At 39.4% G+C, this 23,348-nt stretch overlaps 1 protein-coding gene across 1 annotated transcript in view; it reads right to left on the reverse strand.

The window, feature by feature from the left end:
- LOC146320846 (whirlin-like) overlaps positions 1 to 13,369 on the reverse strand; it is a 176,023-nt gene extending 162,654 nt beyond the window's left edge. Inside the window, exon 1 of the mRNA XM_084729256.1 lies at positions 12,056 to 13,369. Coding sequence (XP_084585382.1) covers positions 12,056 to 12,772 — 717 coding nt within the window. The 5' untranslated portion in view covers positions 12,773 to 13,369. The remainder of the gene's footprint in view (positions 1 to 12,055) is intronic.
- Positions 13,370 to 23,348: the final 9,979 nt, after the last annotated feature.

Raw genomic sequence — 23,348 nt, forward strand, 5'->3', positions numbered from 1 at the left:
AGAAAGTTCATGTCAAATTGTGTCTGTAGACTTGGTTTCTGGGTATTAGGGTTATACATTTTGTGGATTATCCTTAGTTGAAAATGCTAACAATTGATTAATTGATGAATAATTAGTAATTCACAAGATATAAAACACACTTTTTTCTCTTTGTTTTTTCTTATTTTAAGGTCTTATCTTAGTTTAAGTTTCCTTATCCAATGAATGGCTCCGCAAGACAAAACAATGTCAAATGAGGCACAATTATTGCCAATTTTACACTATTTATTAATTATCAATTAATACATATTTCATCAGTTAAATTCCTATTGGCCCACTTGGTAATTTATCATTAACCTCTTATTGAATCTGACTCATGTTATTTCTTTATCTTAAACGTGAACTAATTCAGTCAGGCAGCAATTTATTATGAAAGTAATCTGATTACAATTTCAAGCTGGATTCCCAACCAAGTGCCCTTTCTCAACAAACAAAATATAACTGTGAACATTGAATGAATGAATGAATGAATACAAAATTATGTACAAAACCTTTCATGGCACATATAAAAATTCTTAATTGGTGATATTCACATTGTTATTGTTTTTAGGGGGGTGCTTTTATAGTATGTGTGTATTGAATAATAAAAGGTAAAATAGGATAATAGTAATAATAATGACAATAAAAATAATAATTACACATGCATTAATTACAAAATTAATAGATACATAATTAAATAAATAGTTTACAAGTGATATTTGGAGGTGTTAGTTAATGAAGTATGGATGGTCCTGGTAGAGCCTGATGGCTGTCTACAGTACTGAAATATTGGGCTGCAGGTGGGAACGCTGGGGGTGGGAACACTGTGGGTGGGACACTGGGGGTGGGAGTCCACTATCTGTGAAATGAATCTGTTTGGTTGTTTTTTAATGCTATTTGTCTTTCAGTTTAGATGTAATCTGATAGTGGTTGAGAGGTTATTTCTGATTTTTCAGGGGTCCAGAAGAGGTTCCTCATATTTCAGCAGCGGTTCAGCTGATCAGAGGTCTCCTGGCAGACAGACGGACGGGGAGACTGGTGCTCAATACTGATAAAACTGTGATGTCACTGTGCCCAGATCTTATGAATGGAAAGCCCATTTATTTATTTATTTATTTATTTATTTTTAAAGTGAATTATCCTCTCAAAACAAATCTCTCTAATCTTATCTTCCAAAGAACTTGAAACTATTCTAATAGGTTGCTTTTAATAACTTGTTCTCACTGTGTTCAGGGCGAGTCAACTCATTAATTTCCCACAACACTGTTCTTACAGATTTGGTGGACTACATCTAGATTAAATACACTTATCTTCACAAATGAGGTCCTCTGTGTAATGTAGCTACCTTCCTGGCCTTTACCACCCTGCTGGTAAACAGCTTTGAAGTCACGCTTCAGATGAGGTGAAGCGCCTCGCTGCAGCAGGACTTAAATGTTAGCAACTTCATTAAAATCTGTAATGAATTACTCGACTCTTGATGGGAACGAGGATGTGGACATGGAGCTTCTGAGGTCATAAAAGAAAAGTTCATCAGACAGACAGTCCAAACACAAAGCATTAATGTCTCAAATGATAGTGCATCATGAGGGATATTTTTAAACGCAGCAACAACAACTGAGGAACGCATTTATTTTGCTTGTTGAGACCTTTGCCTCGTCTATTCTGTTTAGTATCTTTCCTCCCACATGATTCTCTCACATCATATTTTATACTTCAAGCACGAGAATCAAAGTCACATCAACATGGACATCCAGGAACACAGCATGACAAGAGGAGACAGCAGGAGGGTGTCTGATTCATGTTTTCCTCTTAAAGGTGCAATATGCAGCAATTGTGCATGCAAAAATGAGTCCAGCAGTTCAAATAGCAAGTTGGAGACATAGACTGTATATTAAATCATGTTTAATCATGTTTAATATACGATCTATGGTTGAAGCATAGTCCCCCCACCCCCCCCTCCCCTGACATGGCAGAAACAGACAGCCTGCAGGAGATCCGCAGCAGTGCAGGATGCGCATAACATCGTAAATTGGCTCTGAAAATACTCTGGATAATGACTTACAGGGCTGCCTGTTTCACTGCCTGCCAAACTCCATTCACATTTTTCTCAATTTAACAGTTAGAAACATCTACACCTTCTACAAGATTATTAATGATTTTTTTTCAACTCTTAAACAGACACTTACTCATTCAGTGAAAATGCTGCATTAATTTGAACTCTGATAAATGAGACACAGACATACAAAACAGTTATTCTGGTCTGAATAGGGGACACCGTAGCTGTAGTGACACATCGTGGTCGTTTTATGATTTATTACAATAAATATATTACAGATTTCTCCTTTAAATTAAAACAATGGCTGACATTCTCTGTGCTTACATTACAGTCATGCCTCACCAGACAAGATGCTGCCTAAGTCCTGTGTTGCCTGTTCTCTGCCCATCCACCAGACACCCTCACACTTTTCCACCTCTCCCAGTCAGCCGACTCCCACATCCACCTGCTCAGCTGTGCCCCATTCTCCCACTTACCCTGTCAGTGTTTATACCAACTCATCTCCAGCTGCTCCTGGACAGACTGACAGTGTCGATTCATGCTTAATCTTTCCAGCCACCTGAGCCTGAACTGCCTGTACCTTTTACCTGCCCCGTTCCCGTCACCTGTAAGCATCATAATTTCTCAACTAAGTCATGCTTGCATGCATCTAATTGAAATTTGAAAGTTATACTCCATAATTAAACTGATAGCACAATTAATTTGATGTAATTTTTCCTCAAAGTTGGCACCCCAGTATGGGAAAAGAGCTGCTGTGTACCATGAATGTACCCATTTTCACCACAGGATCACACATAAGTCAGGTTTCAAATGGAGCACAGATTTTAACTGAATTTGCAGAAATAAAATGCAAATTAAGTTTCCATCCATTACTGTTATGTGAATATTAGGAATTGATTCATCGAGACTAACAGCTGGTGGTGACCCCCCCCCCGCCCCATAAATTATTTCCAGATAACTTATGTAACAAAAATATATATTTAGTAGAAGCCAGCTCCACTTTTGAAATAATTCACACATAAACACAACACTTTTTGAAGCAGACAGATCTCACTTTTCTGACATGGGGTGAAGACCAGCACTATGGAAGTCCTGGTGCCAAATTGAAAAAAACTGAGGGACCAGGCTGGTCAATATATGTGCATCTGTGGCAAACACCTCATCACAGGTTAGTTAATGATGTTACTGAGTAAATGACGTGTGCTGATTGTGCCTGCAGATGGAAGTGAATCAGAAAAGAGTCTGAGTGATGTTGTAACTAAAATTTTTACTGGGGAAAAATCGGCCTAAAATAAAACACCCACTTTAAGACTTGAGTTTGGTTTAACAGTCGAAAGATTTCTGGAGCCAGAGGGTATTTTAATTTGAATAAATAATTCAAATAAATTGAGCTGACCTGCTAATAATGAACCTTGGAAACCTGTTTCCTCCTCTCTGCTTGAAATAAAAGGTGACAAAATGTAATAAGCAAAAACTCAAACCAAAACACAGACAGCAGTTCTCCACAAAGATGGTTAATCGGTCCCAGTGAATAAGTCCACAGCTAAATTTCTTTCCCAGTATACCACTGGAGATCAAACATTTTGCCCAGTGACTCTGATCTGATGTTTGAATCCTTAATACAATTGATGCATCTGATCTTTACTCTCATTGACTCTGTATTTCCTTTACATTCATGTTCAGAGTAACAGAGGACTTTGAAATTGGTGCATAAAAGCTCATGGGGGAGGACCCCCAGACCGCCTGCTGCATTTGTGTCCCCGCACCTGGGGTTGCTGGCAGAGTGCCCCTTACTTTTCCACATTGAAGGCAGCAACCCTAGATGGCACTAATACTCCACCTGGGTGCAATTAAACAATTGCAGAAGAAGAGGGCTCAACAAGATGACACATCTGTTCCCACTGCACTTTGTCAAATTTAGTTTTCATTGATGCACCAACTCCTGCAACTTTTTTATGCAAATTGGAAAACAGCAGAACAAAAATGCACTTTGAGAGGTACGGTCTGGGAATGGTGTGGAATAATAATCTTTTTTTAGTATGTCATCGTTCGCAGCATGACTTAAATGTTAGCAGCTTCATTAAAAGCTGTAATGAATTAGTCAGCTCTTGATGAGAGCCGGGATGTGGACCTGCGACGAGGGGAGAGCCCCGGCCTTCAGCAGGAGCTGGAAATATCAGCTGCGTTCACATACCTCTGAATATTAATGGAGCCTAATAATGAAACAGCACACCTCCCAGGGGAACTATAATTATGGATAAGCAGTAAGCATAGATTCTTTTAGTTGCAACAAAGCTGCCCAATATTGTCTCCATTTGTTGACTGAGAGGAAAGAGGTGGTTTTATTGAGTGTATCTGAACTGTTTAACTGTTAGTTTTTTTGTGGCCATTTTAGATTCAATGACAACTGAACAATGTGTCCTGTCACCTTAAAGCAGGGGTCAGCAATCTGCAGCTCCAGAGCCACATGCGACTCTTTCGCCCCTCTCTACTGCCTCCCTGTGGCTTTGACGTAAAACTTTGTGGAAATGTATAACAAATAATGTTATTTTAAAGACTTTAATGGGTCATTTGTGTAGGCCTAAAGTGATTCTTACAATCTACAGTCTATATGTATATATGTAGCTTATACACCAAATTTAAAAAAAGTTTGAATATATCGTGAACCAGTGGTGTAACGAGTCAGCACCAGGTCCTAATGCAAGATTATCAAACATGCCCTGCCCAACACAATCAGACGTAATATGACGTAATGTCAGTGAATGAAAAAAGTGAAATTATGCAGCTTTAAAATGACCAACAACAGTAAAAAGCACTGCTGTGATAGCAAGGCCAAGATAGTGATAAACTTGCCTGTCTGACAAAATCATAAAACATTAAACTTCATCGCTGTCAGAGCAGCAGAGAGTTGACAGCGCACCTTTATATGGATGAAAAATATATAGGTTAACAGGTGATGGTGCACCTGCACAGGGATGAAAACTAACAGGTGACGGCACACCTTAACACGGATGAAAATACAGTAAACTAACAGGTGACAGCGCATTAAGAACTGCGCTTATCACACAGAAAAAATAGGCAAGCCTCTGAATCTCTAGATGAAGCGTGGCGAGAGCAGCGTCTGACCTGCACGCGAGTCGTTTTTTCGGCTTGTGTCATTTGCTCTGACCTGTAGCTGCTGAGTCAGCAGGAGTTGTATCATGGCTAATGTTAGCTGTGTTAGCCTCACCCTCAACATTTTTACTCGTGGCATCTGAGTAAATGTGTAGTTTCAGATTCTTTATTTTTGAAAAAAATGAAAAACGTTCAAATAAAAAAATATTACACAATAGTTTGGGGGACCCCTTGCAATTTTTCTCCTAGGGGTCCCAGACTCCCTGTTGAAGACCCATGCTCTATACAGACAGTAATATTGCAAAGTTACTCGACAGACTGCCACTCATCCTCTCAACTCACTCTTGGAAAGAAGGAAAAGTGCATCATGTTGAATGTAACCTAACCAAAAGATCTGTCTGACATTCTATTAAAGTTTGACTTTAAAGACTAAAACCAGGCGGCCACTCTGGAACTGTCAGCGCTGACTGCAAAACTAAACAGCAGCTCCATCTATATGTGACAAATATCCAGGATTGCCTGTTTGTCAGATGAGGTGAAAAAAATAAAACGCAACTCACCGTCAGCGCTGTCGGGGGGAAAAGGAGCTGTTCAGCTTGTTTTTCCCCTCACACTGCACTGATTCAATAAAGCCTTGTATAGGCAGGTGAAAAAGCATCTTTATTTGCTCTTAAATAAGACGTCGTCCAAGGTCTGAGCCATTCAGCCTCAAGAAAAAGTATTGTTTCTGTGTGGAAATAGCTGTAGATAGAGTGTATGAGAGTCTGAATCAGTGAGAAAAGCTTGCAAGGTCATAATAAGAAAGGCTCAGCACACAGACAGACAGTCCAAATACATGCAGCAAATAAAACATTAATGTCTAGGATGATAAAACAGTTTATGATGGAGGATATTTTTAAACCAAGAAACACGTTTATTTTTCTTGTTGAGACCTTTGCCTCATCTATTCTGTTAAGCATCTTTCCTCCCACATGCTTTTCCCTCTCTCATGTCATATTTCTATTAACTCAAGCAAAAGAATCAGTCAGATCAGTGTAGAGTCTACACTGTAGACATTGAGGAACGCAGCACCACCAGAGGAGTCTGCAGCAGCTTCTCTGACTGATAAAGAATGACTGCCACTCTCTGTGCTAACATTATAAGATCTGTCAGTCACAGTCATGATAAACAAAGCAAGATGCGTTCACTGTCTCAACAGTGTTTTGTCCATTGCCCACCTGTCCACCAGATACCCGACGATGTCGGATACGACATCAGAGTACTCTGATTACTAATTGTATTGTAACTTTGTAATGCTAGAGACTTACTTTGAAACGATGCTGAAAGCTCACAGCTGCGTCTTTTCAAGGAGGGGTCCGGTGTGATCGTGTCCCTTTCAGAGGCTTTGTAATCCAGCCTTGAACGCCAGTGTCTTTTTGAAGTCTTTGTGCAATAAATCCAGCATCTTTTGTGATTATTCGTCCATTTTTCCATGCTGAAAACAGTCCGTGTTGTCTTTAACCCCAGTGTTAACTCTGCCATATCTAACCCATAAAGCTGTGTGTCTGTGACCAATCACAATGGCCATACGTGTCATGTGACATATGTGTAACAGGCAGCTCTACGTCTCCAAACTCTGTGCGTAATGGAGTAACATTAGGCTCACCTTATTATCGTACAGTGTCTGTAGGTCTACACTGTACAATCCTCGACTGAAGCAGCCAAAATAAATCAAATAAATAAATAAAATTAATAAAACAGCTCATGTCAAATAAATAATGTGCAGATTCTCATTTGCACTGTAAACTCAAAAAAGGTAGCAATATTCAAAAAAAAATGAGGCAATCGGTTGCCACAATTTTTTTGAGTTGATAAACTTAAAAGTTGGATTTTATCAGAGCTTAAATATAGTTTGTGTTACACGATTACAGTTACATTAAAAATGATTGATTCAGCCAACTCAAATATTTTCAGTACATGAAACATTATCACTGCACCCCTCTTTCTACCTCTACTTTTTGCGCTGCTGTAACATGTGAATTTCCCCAAAGTTTGTTGTATCATATCTTTCCCACCACTCTCAGTCACTTGACAAACACATACACCTGCTTACCTGTGTCCCATTCAGGGCTTTCTGCCAGAAAGCCTCCTAACATGTGGTTAAATTACTGGTCTGTTTTTTATCCCAAACAATGATCTGATAGTTGCCTAAACCTAACCATACTGCAACAAATAAAGAAAAAGAAAATGTAAAAAATGAGGACAGTCAGGCTTAATTCCAGTCTGGCCCCTGAACACTCCCAACTCAACAGCGAGTCTGCACCGATGCAGGCTCACAAACCACACTCCTCTCAGGTGCAGCATCTCTTTTGTGTCCAGCATGGAGGAAACGCCACAACAGTTAGTTCCAGGCAACGTGTTTTAATTTCCAAAGGATCACTAATAACTTATTTTCCCCCAAACAGACATTTGATAGATATTTTTCGTGCATGTGTGATGGAAGAACCTGAGGAAGAATGCTCAACAAAACAGACATGTGGCCAAAGAATCGTGTGAGTGAGTTTTTATTTATTTAATTAATCATTTTTCCTTTCACAAGCTCACTATGTCAAGTGTGCTGTGTCATTGCCACTTAGGTTTTTGTCAGTGCTGTGTCTATGCTTATCATTTCAATATTTATTAATTAGAATATCCATCTTGATGAATGTTCCTGTTTTTGCCAGAGAAAGGCGAGGGCGTCCCACAGCTTGCCGGCGTATTTACATCTGCTGTTAGGGAGGAGGTTCAGACGGACAGGTTTTCTGTCATCATGGGAATCAGTCAGAATGCATGAGGCATGAAACTTCAACTTTTCAACACAAAGGTTTATTTTCTCCAAAACTCAATGAACTGCACTGATATCATAAAGACGCAAAGGGGGTGGGGGGGGCACTCAATCAGCTAAATGAGGAGTGAACACAGGGTGAAAAGAACCAATCCTCCACAGTCACACTCGTCATGGTGTAGGAGTGTGCAGGGGCCGGATCAGAATAGAGCTTCTGTCATGTCATCTGACATCTCCCATGTGTGTCCCATTCTCCCATTTACCCTGTCAGTATTTATACCAGGCCATCTCCACCTGCTCCTGATCAGATTGTCAGTGTTGCTTTGTGTCTTTTGCTTTCCAGCCACTTGAACCCGAACCCGTTTTCATCTGTTGCTATTTTCCACCTCTGTAGTGGAACAGAAGCTTCAGTGGATGTTTATGTCACACGCTTCATGTACATCATGATTTATTCTCTAAATCTGTCTGCATTGCATTTTGTCACATTTTGTTTTTATTGATACTCCAACTCATCCAAGTCAGCCAAACATAAAAAATAAATTGAGGGTATTTGGCATGTCCACCCAGGATTTTTTTTATGTACAGATTGGAAATGTGCATTAAAACAGGTGGATGCAAATGCACTTTGTGATAGTGTGGTCTGGGAGTGGAGCCAAATGATAAGTTTTTCTTAATGCAAGGTATGCCATCGTTCAACTTTGCATTCTTGGGAGTTTGAATTTACTGTTTGAATTTTAGTTGAACTCAGTCCAAATGTTCAAGAATTGGGGGACACTATAACTGATTCACAACTGGGAAAACAAACACTGTAATGCAGTCATTCTGAGGGGCTGGGTCGGGACCCACAGGTAGATCACAGGAGATTTTGTTTCGGTTTCCAAATGCATAAATCCTATGGAAGAAATTTTGCAAATTTAAAATTTAGATCTGCAGTACATCTCTTATAAAACATTTAGAATGCGTATATTGTTTTACTGACGAGAGGAAATGTTATTTCTGGATGCAGTCAGGAGCAGCCACACTTAGCTGTTGGATGAAGAGCTGCACTGAACAGGCTGCACACCTCCAACTTCTCAGCAAGGTAACCAACCAACCAGGTCTCCTAAAGCCCCAACATGCCAAGTTGACTAAAAAAAAAATATTTACACCATGTTTTTAGCCTGAATCTTCACTGTAGATCCTTCAGCTTGGAGACACGTTCATGTACACATGCACACTGTCTGACTTGGGTGTGTGTGTTGTGATGGTGTGCACATGGCATGTTGGGACTTTAGAAGACTTTGATTATGCCAGACAAGAAGTAAGGAGGCATTTTATGTTTAGTTTTTTTCAGTTATTTCTTACATTTGAAAACTGGTCACCATTCACTTCCATTGTTTGGAAGATTCTGCAAAACTGTTTTCCTCTGAAACTCTGGCAGAGTTTTATGGATGAACAAAATAAACCCAACCTTCAGTCGACATGACGATGAGTACAAAATGACTGAATTTTCATTTCTGGTTGAACTATCCCTTTAAACCACATCTGCATTTACTACCAGTATCTATGGATGTCACATGCACATGGTGCAACTGCATAGTAGCATCAAAACCAGTGAAAACGAATCAATATTTCCTGCCAGTTGTGACTGACAGGAAATATTACCTTTGAAAAATGACAAAATTTTTTAATTCACACTGAGGTCGGCCTAGGCAATATACCTGAAAAACCTATCACAATAGTGCACTTTCATATATTCGATTGATATAGATAATTATTGATTATGTAGGTTGTGACTGACTACATGTTGTATACTTCATGGGATGGAAGCAGCTATGGTCATAAAATAAGTAAAAATCGCAATATTTTTGACCCAGTACCTCGATATTATGACATTATTGTAGGGATGACTATTGTTGCTTTCACAAAATATAAACCCAATGAGATTTTTTAATAATCACTGATTATTATGATTAAGTGGGTAAAGAAAAATAGTAAAACAGCTGTAACAGTCCGCTAAATTCCGAAAATTACATCACTTTATTATGATGCGGCCTTTAAAAACAGGAAGAGATTACACTTATGCTACATCACGACATAACCATATCCAAAATCTATCTATATGGGAAGATGCATATTAACATAAACACACTAAAAGAGATGAAATATGCTGATCATTCTGTTCCCGGTAGGAGCAGTTTATGTTTATGGTTTCTGTTTATGAATCATTCAAATATTGAAGTGACTGCCTGATGGCAGAGGTTCCAGATATATTGAGTGTGTTTCATAATCCAGGCTTGGGCACTAACAAAAAGAAAGTAGCTGTATTCTATTACAGTTACATAAAATAATTACATAATCAGGCTATAATTACATTTTGTAAAAATAGGGATTATTAGCTGGATTACAATTTTTCATTATATTTTAAAATAAAGAACGATGTGCTACCGTGCACAGTGTGCACACATGACAACAGTTCACAAGTCTTAACACCACTCTGGCCTGACTGAAACTATTTAATCTCACAGTCAGTTTATTATTATAGCATGTAGTGGAAAAAATGCTTCACTGGGTGGAAATTTAACATTATTTTGTCTTTAAGTCAGAAAAAGAGGAACAGCATCACAGTGCAGGGACTGTTCTGCCTCCAGCTCTGAAAATACTGCTTTCATCTAAACATGGACATTTAATTTAGAGAAACATTTAATGTTACAGGTGGGACGAATCAGCTCCTTAGAAATCCAGTTAGTTACCTAACCTGTCAATACTGTCAATACCACTACTGAAGAAATATTCAGGGACTGTAGGTGGTGATGATGATGTGGTTAAAAACACAAGTTTATGGAAGTGTAATGTAAGTGTAAAATGTGAATGGCATACTGAAAGTACTTTTAAATGCACGTATGTGTGTAGAAAAGTAAGGAATATCTGGACACAATAAATAAACTTAACAACAAATATACAACATATTAGAATAAACCATTTGAACATAATTATTATATAAGTTATCTGAAGGTCACAGAAAGTAATCAGTTACTTCACTTTATATATATTATGATACTTGGATTCAAGGCTGCAAATAAAGATTATTTTCATTGTCAATTAATCAGTTGATTATTTTCTTGATTAATCAATTGTTAGTTGTGCCTATAAAGTGTCAGACAATGGTGAAGTGTTGATCAGTGTTTTCTTGTTTTGTCCACAACCCAAAAATATTCAGTTTATTGTCAGAGAGATCTGAAGAAACCAGAAAATATTCACATTTAAGAAGCTGGATTCAAAGAAGTTTTTTCTTAACTTTTTTCTTAAAAAAATTGCTCAAACCGATTAATCTGTTAATTTAATTCATTGCTGCTCTGCTTGAATTATTAACTCAATTTATTGTGGTGTCCTTTAAAACAGGGTTGAGAGGGTTACTTTAAAGAAATGTAGTCTAAGTCAGTTAGATAAGTTATGGGCCATTTAATGTTTATTAATTTTATCTTAAAATATTATTAATGTTTGTTCATTGTTAATGTTTGTTAACTCCTGTCATTAGCAGAAGTGGCCCCCGCGTCCCTGATGTGCAGTACTAATTCAAATTCATCAACTAATGAAACATGTTGTTCCCTCAGAATAAATCTCATTAAGGAATCCTGGCGTCTGCACCAAGAAAACATTCAGATAAGCTGTTAAAAAAAATATATTTCCTGTTGTTTTCTTCCATCTGCCTGTGAACATTTGAGTTCATGTTGGTTCGTTGTGCCGGCGGCGCGGAGCGTTAAGCTCCAGTCAAGTGGTGTAGAAGAATGAATAAAAAGGAAGTAGCTGGACTGCAGGCAGCTTCCAACGGGACCTGAGGGCTCTGTCACAAACTACAGTTGTTTAGTAGGACAGCGCTGCATGGCCCAGTGCGCCTAATGCGTGTTCTCTGTGCCTGCCCCAAGCATACAGTGTTTACAGTTGGAACACACACGCACTGCAGAAATACAGCCTACACACACACACACACACACACACACACAGGCGCGCACACACTGCTTCTTGTGGTTGTTTTAGAATAAAGTCAAACTCACTCACGCACGCGCACACACGCATAATCCTACCTTGACGGCGTCTATGTGAGTGACGTTGTCAAACATGAGGTCATTGACGGTCACTATCTGGTCCCCGACCCTCAGTCCTTCCCTCTCGGCGGACGAGCCCGGCTCCACCAGGGACACGTAGATCCCCACGCCGTGCTCCGACCCCCCGCGGATGCTGAAGCCCAGACCCTCGTGGCTCCTGGAGCGCGTCAGGGTCACTTGGCGCACTTCTCCAAAGAACGGCTGCATGGAGGCGGACAGCTCCGCGGCGGCCATGAAGCCGTCCGGACAGCCCGGGGTGATGGAGGAGGAGGAGGTGGCGGAGGTGAGGGGCTCCTGGATGGCGCTCACATATTTCTGCAGGGTCGAGTCTCCCTCGTCTCCGAAGCTCTCCGCGCTGCCGTTGCTGGGCAGCAGGTCGCTCTTCAGATAGAGCCCCTCTGAGGTGTACTGGTCGAAGAGCAGCTGGTCGGAGCGGGGGATGACCAGGCGCAGCATGGGCAGCAGCTGGCGCTTCCCCGTCGTGTTCAGAATCACTTTGAGAGTCTGGACCAGGTCGAAGACGTTCCGCTTGGCGTGGTACACATTGAGGCAGTGGATGAACTGCTCTCTCTCCAGGTCGCTCAGCAGCAGGTTCAGCGCGTTGTGCAGCCGCCGCACGTTCGCCGAGAGCGCACGGCCCGAGCCGGCGGAGTTCACCGATGTGTTGAGCGAAACGCGCTCCAGATCAGCGCTCATCCTACAACATAACGAGGAACCAGAGCATCATACAGACCGGAGGACATCTGTTAGAGCGCTGATCAAGTCGGTCCTCCCGTTAGAAAGCTGATCGTGAAGCAGCTCAGCAGCGCGCATCGGGCAACTTCAACAGGTGACCGGGGAGCTACGCGCGTAACGGCGCTGCTGTGCGCCGCGCACGATCAGTCAGCCCCAAACTAACCATGTTCTCAGTCCGGGCTCGAGTTCTTCTTCAAATCATACATGAACTGAACAAATCATAAACGCTCTCTGAGTCCTGGTGTCTCTTTATGCCACAGACGCTCCACCGCTGCTTCACCGGGACCAGTCTCCGCGATTCAAACAGTGTCCGGTACGGTATCTGAAACTCGGCGGGTTAGAATCCGTGTAGCGCACTCTTTATCACTGAGAATGATAAAAAGGCACCATATAATGACATACGACCTCTTCCATGTTTCATCTGTCCACAGAACAAACTCCAGACTCTGTCAGGTCTCCACGGCGGAGCCTCCTCTGCGCGCAACTGGCAGGAGCGCTGAAATGGATGCTCAGACCCGCCTGTGTGTAGGAAATGACGCAGGTGTGTGTGTGTGTGTGTGTGTGTGTGTGTGTGTGTGTGTGTGTGTGTGTGTGTGTGTGTGTGTGTGTGTTGCTTAGAAACTGACAACACTACTAACCCTTATTTAAATGATTATTTTTGGCAAAAGCTTTAGCTGATGTCATACACTGCTGAGTGAAAGCAGGAATAATAACAGAACACGAGTTTTAACTACAGATAACTCACAGGTAAAATGTCAAAATTCACATATTTTATTACACAGTTTCTTGGACATTTAACTTTGTTAAACAAGGCGGAATCAGGCCCATGGGCGCCCTGAGAAAAATTTTACAAGGTGTGGGATGCTTTCTTTAAGCATGTATGAGAGTTGATTTCCCAAGAGATCCCTGAATAATTGATCAGATATTTTACCTCCATTAAAGTGTGACATGACCAACTATTACCTGTTTGTGTTTTACTATCCTACATTATTATAATCAAGATTTTTTTTATTTGATTTTGTTGGTACCACATTACAATAACACTTCACTTACAAATGAGTTAAAATGGTTTATTATTATTAATTAGTTATTAATTAGGTTTATAAAACTTTTATAAAATCACACAAATACAAGTTTACAATAATACATTTAAATCTGGACAGGAATATGTAAAATAATTAGCATGGGACCCAGATTTTACCCCCAAACAGTATTGGTGATGTTTTCTGGACACAGGGCCTCACAAGACTTAACCCTATGTGTAATGAAGGTTGAGTGGATTCTTTTGAAAAATTTGCATATTAATATGATCTCCCCAGTTATCACTTTTATCAATATTCACAAGTAAGATGCTATTTGAGAGAGAAACTCTCAAATAGCTTAAAGTCTTAATCTCAAAAACACAACCAGACAAATTTACCAAATACTTCAGGAAAACAACACAGAAGATCTACACTATATTAAAGATAAATTGGAGAAGGAACTGAAGATAGCCATACCTGGCAATGTGCAGAATCAAAGCTTCAAAGTCATGTTTGTCTACATAAGATTGCCTTATTGGCAAGATGGTTGGAAAATTAATATAAAGTATTTTACTTCAAAAACAACTCAAGTTGCTGGAGGGAAATAATGCTGACTATACACATATATTTGTAAAGAAAGACAAACTTATTGGTCAAAACAGATGTTTGAGGGAGTGATGTATCTACAAAAACACAACATGCTTCTGAAACAAGTCCTAAAAGCCTACAAAAGGATGAACCATGTCTGGTTTGGATTTTGAGAATCACAACACTTAAATACACCGATCAGACATAACATTATGACCACTGACAGGTGAAGTGAATAATTCTGATTATCTCTTCATCATAACACCTGTTCGTGGGTGGGATATATTAGGCAGCAAGTGAACATTGTGTCCTCAAAGTTGATGTTAGAAGCAGGAAAAATGGGCAAGTGTAAGGATTTGAGTGAGTTTGACAAGGACCAAATTATGATGGCTAGACAACTGGATCAGAGCATCTCTAAAACTGCAGTTCTTGTGGGGTGTTCCTGGTCTGCAGTGGTCAGTATCTATCAAAAGTGGTCCAAGGAAGGAACAGTGGTGAACCAGTGACAGGGTCATGGATGGCCAAGGCTCATTGATGCACGTGGGGAGTGAAAGCTGGCCTGTGTGGTCTGATCCAACAGACGAGCTACTGTTGATCAAACTGTTGAAGAAGTTAATGCTGGTTCTAATAGAAAGGTGTCAGAATACACAGTGCATCACAGTTTGTTGTGTATGGGGCTGCATAGCTGCAGACCAGTCAGGGTGTCCATGCTGACCCCTGTGCACCACAGAAAGCACCAACAATGGACACGTGAGCATCAGAACTGGACCATGGAGCAAGAAGGAGAAGAAGAAGGAGGCCTGATCTGGTGTGCGTTGCTTACCTGGAGAACACATGGCACCAGGATGCACTATGGGAAGAAGGCAAGCCGGCAGAGGCAGTGTGATGCTTTGCACGATGTTCTGCTGGGAAACCTTGGGTCCTGCCATCCATGTGGATGTTACTTTGACATGTACCACCTATCTAAGCATTGTTGCAGACCATGTACACTCTTTCATGGAAACAGTATTCCCTGATGGCTGTGGCCTCTTTCAGCAGGATAATGCACCGTGCCACAAAGCAAAACTGGTTCAGGAATGATTTGAGGAGCACAACAACGAGTTTGAGGTGTTGACTTGGCCTCCAAATTCACCAGATCTCAATCCAATCAAGCATCTGTGGGATGTGCTGGACAAACAAGTCTGATCCATGGAGGCCCCACCTCACAACTTACAGGACTTAAAGGAACTGCTGCTAACATCTTGGTGTCAGATACCACAGCACACCTTCAGGGGTCTGGAGGAGTCCATGACTCGACGGGTCAGGACTGTTTTGGCAGCAAAAGGGGAACCAACACAATATTAGGCAGGTGTTCATAATGTTATGCCTGATCAGTGTATATAATGAGAGGTTGGAAAAAATTGAAACCTGTCGAACAAGTGGCTGGAAACAGTAGAGAACATATGGAAAAGGTAACCTACAGAATTAGTAAGACAGTGCAGTTGTTTGAAAGTCTTTACATTAAGTAAATGCAATGAACTGATAATATATTAAATAAAAATTAATTAGATGCAATATGTTTTGAGAAGATTTTTTGTATGAGATTCTAACAGAAAACTGCAGTATCACATGAAATATTAAAGCTTTTTTCCCATTTATCTTTTGCCTTTTTAAGAAAAACTTTTTAAATGATGGATTTAAGTCTATTAATCTATACATATGTTTGCACTGTATATGTGAATATACGGATACACAAACTGTGATTACAACATTTTTTATTTTTTATTTTTTGTGTATTGTGTATCATATATTTAAGTATTCTATTTTGTATATGAGTGAAGGATACAAAAACCAAAAATGTAAAGGAATAATAATAATAATAATAATAATAATAATAATAATAATTGTGTCCAAAATATGTATTTATCCATGTCTGTCCAGACTCATATAATGTATGTAGTGACGGACTTTGAGGGAATTTAATGTGAAACTTAACACTATGCTGACCTGTAACTTTGAAGGAATTAAAATAAAATGTATTAAGTGTATTTTTTGGCAGAATTGAAGTTCTCACTGTACATGTGTGATTCCAGTGAATAAGCTTCTGGTGAGAAACATGCTGTCTTCACTTAGAGCAGTGGTTCCCAAACTGGGTGGTGGGGAGTAGAGCCACTGCAGGGAGGGCCTGGATGACCAGAAGAGAAATATAGAGTGAAACAAAGTTAAATATAGTTAAAGTTTGATTTATGTAGGGGAAATAAAGAAACAACATTTTGCTGATGCTATAATGCTGACATTCATTTCACTTAAATTCAATTTGAATTGTTTTTACATCTATCTTTTTTATCTTCCTGCATTGTTAGAGATCAACAATAATTATGGAGTGGGGAAGGGGGTTTAGTTTTTTCAGCTTCTGAAGGGGACCTGCCAGAAAAAGTTTGGGAACCACCGACTTTGAGAGTGAGAGACAGAGAAGTAAACATTATGATGTCCCAGTGAAGTTGCCTTTCAACCTTTTAGATATAAAATATCATCACCTCTTCATTTTATCTTATTAGACATTAGTGTGTAATTCTGTCATAATTAGAATATTAAATCTTGAGTTATGGCCAAAAATGTGTTTAGTGAGGTCACTGTGACCTTTGACTTTTTAAAATCAAAATCGAATCAGTTCATCTTTGAGTCAACTTTGAAGAAATTATCTCAAAGCATCCTTAAGATATCATGTTCACAACATGTGTTGACCTGAAGACATAATGGCTCAAGACTTAAAAATATAAAAGTCTTTTTTTTTTTTCAGAGAATTTTCAAGAATTGTGAACTACAGAGGTCTTTCAGTATACAGTCATGTATGTACACAAAAAAAAAAAAAGGCTGATCTGTCCAGCGGTATTTGAGATTAGCTCCGGACAAGCTGCAGGTCCAGTCATCACACATACACGGAAGTGATTACATGATCCCCTCCCAGCTTACACCTTGCAAGGATTATAAGATCTGAGGCTTAACACTACAGATGAATGTGTGCTCAGTATTTGGCAAGTTACAGGTCACTGCTGCCCCATCTTATCTAATGTACTGTAACACCCTTTTAATGACTTACAAAGTGTTTACAATCTAATTAATAACCTAATTATGAACCATTTATAAATCACAGTCTTACTGTAAAGTAGTATAACCACATATCAAACCAGTGGAAAGAATCCACATGTGTTATTACACAAGTCCCAGTTTGGGACAACTGGACAACTTCGAAGCACATGAATGGGTTGCTGTAATCTGTGTTGGCTGCTTCGTGTGGATGCAGATGACAGTACAGTAGGTGTTTGCCTGTCAGCCTTTAAGCTGATCATGCTGCATTATAGCAAATGCCTCCCTGAGACTCCTTGTCATAACTAGAGCCTCAGGCTATTTTTAAACATCTATTTCTAGCAGCCAGGAGTTGTCTACCTCCTCCTCCTGACAGTAACCATCCCCCTCTGTCTGTCTGTCTGCTTGTCTGTCTGTCTGTCTGTCTGGCCCATTCACATTAAGAGAGTCCTAGGAAACTTTCCTGTCACACCAGGGTGCTGCTGAGGAGACACGGCGCAGCTGGGCCCCTCACCCTGAGGAGGTGTTCGGTCAACACTGTTAAACACCAAAATCACACTGATTTACGGTAGTTCTCATCACATCTACATTGTTTCCTTGAGGCGCTGATAAAGTGCTGCCACCCACAGTTTTTCATTTACATGTTGACTGTGGTGAATTTTTTAAAAAATATATTTTTTATTTTTTTATTGTGCACATTCTTCACTGCTGCTGCACCATCATCTGAGCCCCACACTTGGGACTTCATTTATAAAACCTACAATTAATTTAAGTGGAAAGTTGTTTATAAAACTTTACTTTGGACTTGAACTTGGACCTTACCTCTAAGCAAAGTCTATAGACTTCATTTAAGTGATGTTCCTGCAGGTCATGTTGGGATACTGCAGCCTGTGGTGAACTTTGCATCAGCTTTATGAACAATGTGAGATGAATTATCAGTAAAAGATGTAGGGAATTAATAGTGACACACTCCCAGGCTTTATCTTTGTCTTTGTCATCTCACTAATTAGTCCCCTAATACATGTTAACTGGTTTAGTCTCTTCTACCTTTGCTGTGATCTCGTCCTCCAGTTTGCCTTTCTCTTTTGGTCCGTGGTTATTCACCGCAAAAAAAAAAAGAAAATTCAGAACATTGGTTAACATTAGCATTCATGTGGAGTTGTGCTTCTGGTGAATAGATGAATTTAAGTCCTTTTTATGTATTTACTCTCCTTTTAGCTCTGGCCAGCTCCTGAGATAAAATATCTGTCACTTTAGTGAGCAAAGTTCAGCTCTTCACAGTCAAAGAAAGAAAATCAAATAGAATCGAATAAATAAAACAAAGACAGAACACCTGATAAAATATACTGCTGGATTTTGCTAAGAGCCTAGAAGCAGAATTTTGGATGGTTTGCAGACGGTGTAAGGAAGATTATTAAGGCAAGTAAAAAGAGACTCATGGTTTGGTTGAATATCATACGATTATGTATAGAGCAAAAAGATAAGGGTAAGATGCTGAGGTTCTGCATGATTGTTGGCTGAAGGTTATCAAGGGAAATAATCAAAACTCCTGTTTTATCTGCATTTAACTGCAAAAAATATTTGCCATGCAGTTCCTAATAGTGTATAAACAGTTGTTCAGTATGGAAAATTTATGAAGCTCATCAGGTTTAAATGAAAAATAGAACTCAGGTCATCAGTGTACAAATCTAATGTGTATTTACTGAGATTATTTTGTCACACACCATAAACGTGCAATCTGTCACATAAAAAACCTGATCATTTGTATATCTGCATTCCATTCATATGGTTCCAAACTTTGCTTTTTGAAAGATTTCAGATTGTCAAAGTGATTAACAGCTGAACAATTTTTTTATATAGATATGAAATTCTTGTATTGCAATATGAAGCATAAAGTCCTGAAGTTCTTGTGATATTCTTCTGGCAGGTCAAATGACATTGTCTATTGACTTCAATCAATCAATCTCTCTGTGCTCTAGAAGTATTCCCTGCTGTCCTCGTCCAATGACGAAGACCCCACTGAGGACAAAACCCTCTCCCAAAATGTTTTCCATGATCATGTTACTGACATTATTGATTGTATGTCCTAGTGGCAGCACACATATGGGAAATTAAATGGGCCCCAAAACCAATTGCTGCTGCACACCACATGGCAAAGGAGCAGTGTTCAACACACGTCCACCTACAGAGATGAGAGACGCAGTCCCAGAAATGCCTACAGGTGATTTCGCTCGTGGATTAGAATTTGGCGGCCATCAGTGATGAATGCTGCGCTAACATCCAATAAAACCAAAAACTGAACAATCTCCAGCATCTGCAGCCATCAAAACTATCATTTGAGACTTTAAGAAACCAGATTGAAATTTAGCAAACACCTTTTGCAGTTCCAGTATTTGTTGTTTTTTCAACAACCTGTGCTAAAATTTTGGAAAAGAATGAGTTCTTAGAAGGTGCTAAACGCTCCCCTGTGTTCATTAGCCAGTCTCTACCTGTGTCTGTCTGCTGTGTGGTGCTGTGAAGTTAGAGTGCAGCAGGTTTATCAGAGTTTGTTCACTGGAAACAGCTTCATCTTGCTGCTGGATGAGAGGCTGATGAGACCGCTGAGACTGAACCAAAACAATGATGCTAAAATACAACATACAGCTGAAGGGAATGCAGAGTTGGAGATAATTGTGTGTGGGTATTGCTTAAGTCTTTTGTTTTGTTTATGAGAAACAGTGCACTTTTTTGTACATTTAAAATTTACAAAGAGAAAAGAAAAGATACAAAAACTGGTAGCATTCAAATTTATTTTTAGCATCTCTTCTCCCTCAAACATCTATTCATCATCCCATTTGTGCATATTTAAGGAGCAGTGGGAGCATATTATTTTTGTTGGGTATTACACAAAGCATGCCAGCATTACATTATAAATTCCTGTGTTTGTCAGTGGGGAGGGGAGGCACATTAATGCCTATTAAATAACAGAGGGTGGTTACAGTCTAACAGATTACATGTTGTCTCTCTCTCTCTCTCTCTCTCTCTCTCTCTCTCCCTCTCTGTCTGTCTGTTTATTTCTCTCCTCCTCTCCTCTCTCACCCACACACAGACAGACTTGTGCACAAACTTTGCAGAAGGAACATTTTGCAGAGCGGTCTCTGTACGACCCAGTTTGTTTTTTGTTGTTTTATGATTATTTTTTATTGAGATATATGTGCACTCCATAAGGCAAGGCAGGCTGACTTTATTCATATAGCATCTATCAACAACTAGTGAATTTAAAGTGCTTTACACAAGACATAAAAGACATTAAGAAAAGAAACAGAAGGCAATATAAAAGTACATTACAAAAAGACATTTAAATAAGATTTGGAAGAGTGAAATAAAATAGAAGATAAAAGAAAACTGTTTAGCATATAATGCCTTATTTATTATAGTAACAAGTTAAGAAGGTTTAGCTTGTTCTGAACATCAGTGCATCATGCACCAGGGCCCAGTTTCCCAGAGCCTCCTCCCTATAGCTCATGGGCCCAGACTCTACTCAGCTAAGGTATACTTTCCGACAGGTTTACCTGCAGAAGGTCAGTCTGAACCAGTCATAAGCTGTCCCTTACTGCTGCACTCTGTTCATCCTGTCACAGATTTACCTTTATAAGACCAACATTATGCTTTTCAAATGGACAGCTGCAGTATAGTTCACATCTGGACTGCTTGTGCAAATTATATCAATGGTTTAAAATTAACTTCATGAACATTAATGATAAAAAAAACATTTCTGTGCAGAACACATCATGAAAATGTTGCCATTTAGTCTGTCTATTCTTATCATGTTGGTAGCCTAATGAAATATAGAACCTCTCCATAACACTAATCCCATTTGTGAAAAACTGTGTTGTTGTTTTTTTTATGTAATGGTGCTAACTGAGGATATGGCATTATCTATTGTGTGACAACAAAAAAAATGTGTTAGACCTTTTGTTTGTATGAGAACAAAATCATTCACCCGTTTAGTGATATCATTTATCCGGGCCTTTCAAGAAGTCTCAGACTGTGGCTATGTCCCTATTCATTCTCTGTTTTATATTTTGTAGGCTGTAGGCTTTGCATTTACTGGAACACTGGTCTGGGCTCTTAAATAGATTAGGCAGATGATTTTTAGCAGTCATAGCTTCCTTTGCTGTAATATCAGATTGAGGTAAAATGATTATGGCAACACTTGTTATATTAAAACATCATTTATGAGCCTTTAAAAGTGATCAGTCAATGTGTGCACCGCAGCGAAAGACAGCTTCCAACTTATGAGGTACCTCAGCAGTTCTTCCTTAAGAGGACCCGCTGAGGGACAGTGGGGGAAACACTGGTAGGAAAAGAAGTGTCTTTGCCAAGGTATATGTCTTAGAAACTTTTGTAGAACGCTTAAGTATATCGAAACTGGGAACCGCGGTCCAGACTTTTTACAAAGTGCTTCATGATTATTATTATTTGGGACTGAACTGATCCAGATATTTCTGATAACATCAACAGATCGAAAGTTTTTTGTATTTAATGGGGGAGATGTTCAGATTGACATGCATGACACGTGGTCTACTGTCTGTGTGTCCTGCAAGTAAGGAAATGTAAAAGGTAAAAACTCTGAGACGTTGTGACTTGGAGGGGGTAAGTTCACTGCTCCCCAAAGTTTGTATAGTGATTAGATCCCAGTAGAGTTGAGAAATATAGTGATATAATTCAGAGAAACAATGTAAATTTATCCACCATGTGACTCTTTTCTATACTGTGCACACCAAAATACCACTCCCTTTAATGGCTGTGGTTTTGCTAAAACATTGTGGTTAATGTTGCAAATCAATAAGCAGGACTGTTTCATGTTTATATTGAGGCATTTCAATAATTTCCACATTTCCATTTCTTAATAGCATTTCCGGAAAATTGACCACAATATACAGTATATGATACTCTGTGGTGTAATAGAAGATTTTATCCACATCGTCACCAAAACTCCCAAAATAGCAACTTTTAGTTTTATCTTCATTTATAAGAATTCCAGTTAATGTCTTCTTTTAAGGTTTTAAAATAAATCTTCAGACTAAAAGCCTCATTGTTTTACATCTTAGAAGCTAATGCTTTTATATCTGCTTTAGTAACATTTGAGTTCAGTTGTACTAAAAAGGAGGAATATAATTTATCATCTGCATGGGAATACAGAAGACCCAGGGCAGACAGGTTTATGTGCATCCAATACTCACTAAATACACATTTTTCTCTCTTTCAGCTCCCTCTGAGCTCTGCAGATTCCACTGACTGCCTTGAACTTTTTTATAAGCCCCGGTAATAAATGCCCACCTTTATAAACAGGCCTCCCAGAGACAGTGGAACGACTTATTCTTAAAGAGATAGTTGGATCAAACAGAGTACAGGGTTTAGTTTGGACTTAAATGAAGTGGAGTGGGTGAGTGAGGTTTTATCTTGAGACAACATTAATCCACTCCCTCTCCGAGTTTAAACTCTCATCAGCTCACCAGCAGAGCCGCCTGTCTGTCTTCTTATCCGACATTTCACATGACTGGATGAAAAAAAAACAAAAAAACTCGACGATTAAGAAAACAAACTCCAGGAAACATGGGGCCGTCTGCAGGGAGTGGGATGGAGAGTTCTCTGAACATTGCCCAATAATAAAGGGAGCACAATAACTTTCAGAGCACAAATGAACAAATCAATATTGAAAGTTCAACTGCATTGTAGACCTTGATAACAGAAAAGCATTCAGACCAACCTGAGGCACATACTACAGCAAAACAGAAGGTAAATCTGGTTAAAGTTTTGTTTTATAAAGAAGCAGTTCACTAATCTTTTTTTGTAAAAAATCATGCAGCAATATTCTT

This window comes from Lutjanus erythropterus, chromosome 10 (genome assembly GCF_056507025.1).
Source record: "Lutjanus erythropterus isolate fLutEry1 chromosome 10, fLutEry1.hap2, whole genome shotgun sequence".
In the NCBI taxonomy this organism is placed as follows: domain Eukaryota; kingdom Metazoa; phylum Chordata; class Actinopteri; order Lutjaniformes; family Lutjanidae; genus Lutjanus; species Lutjanus erythropterus.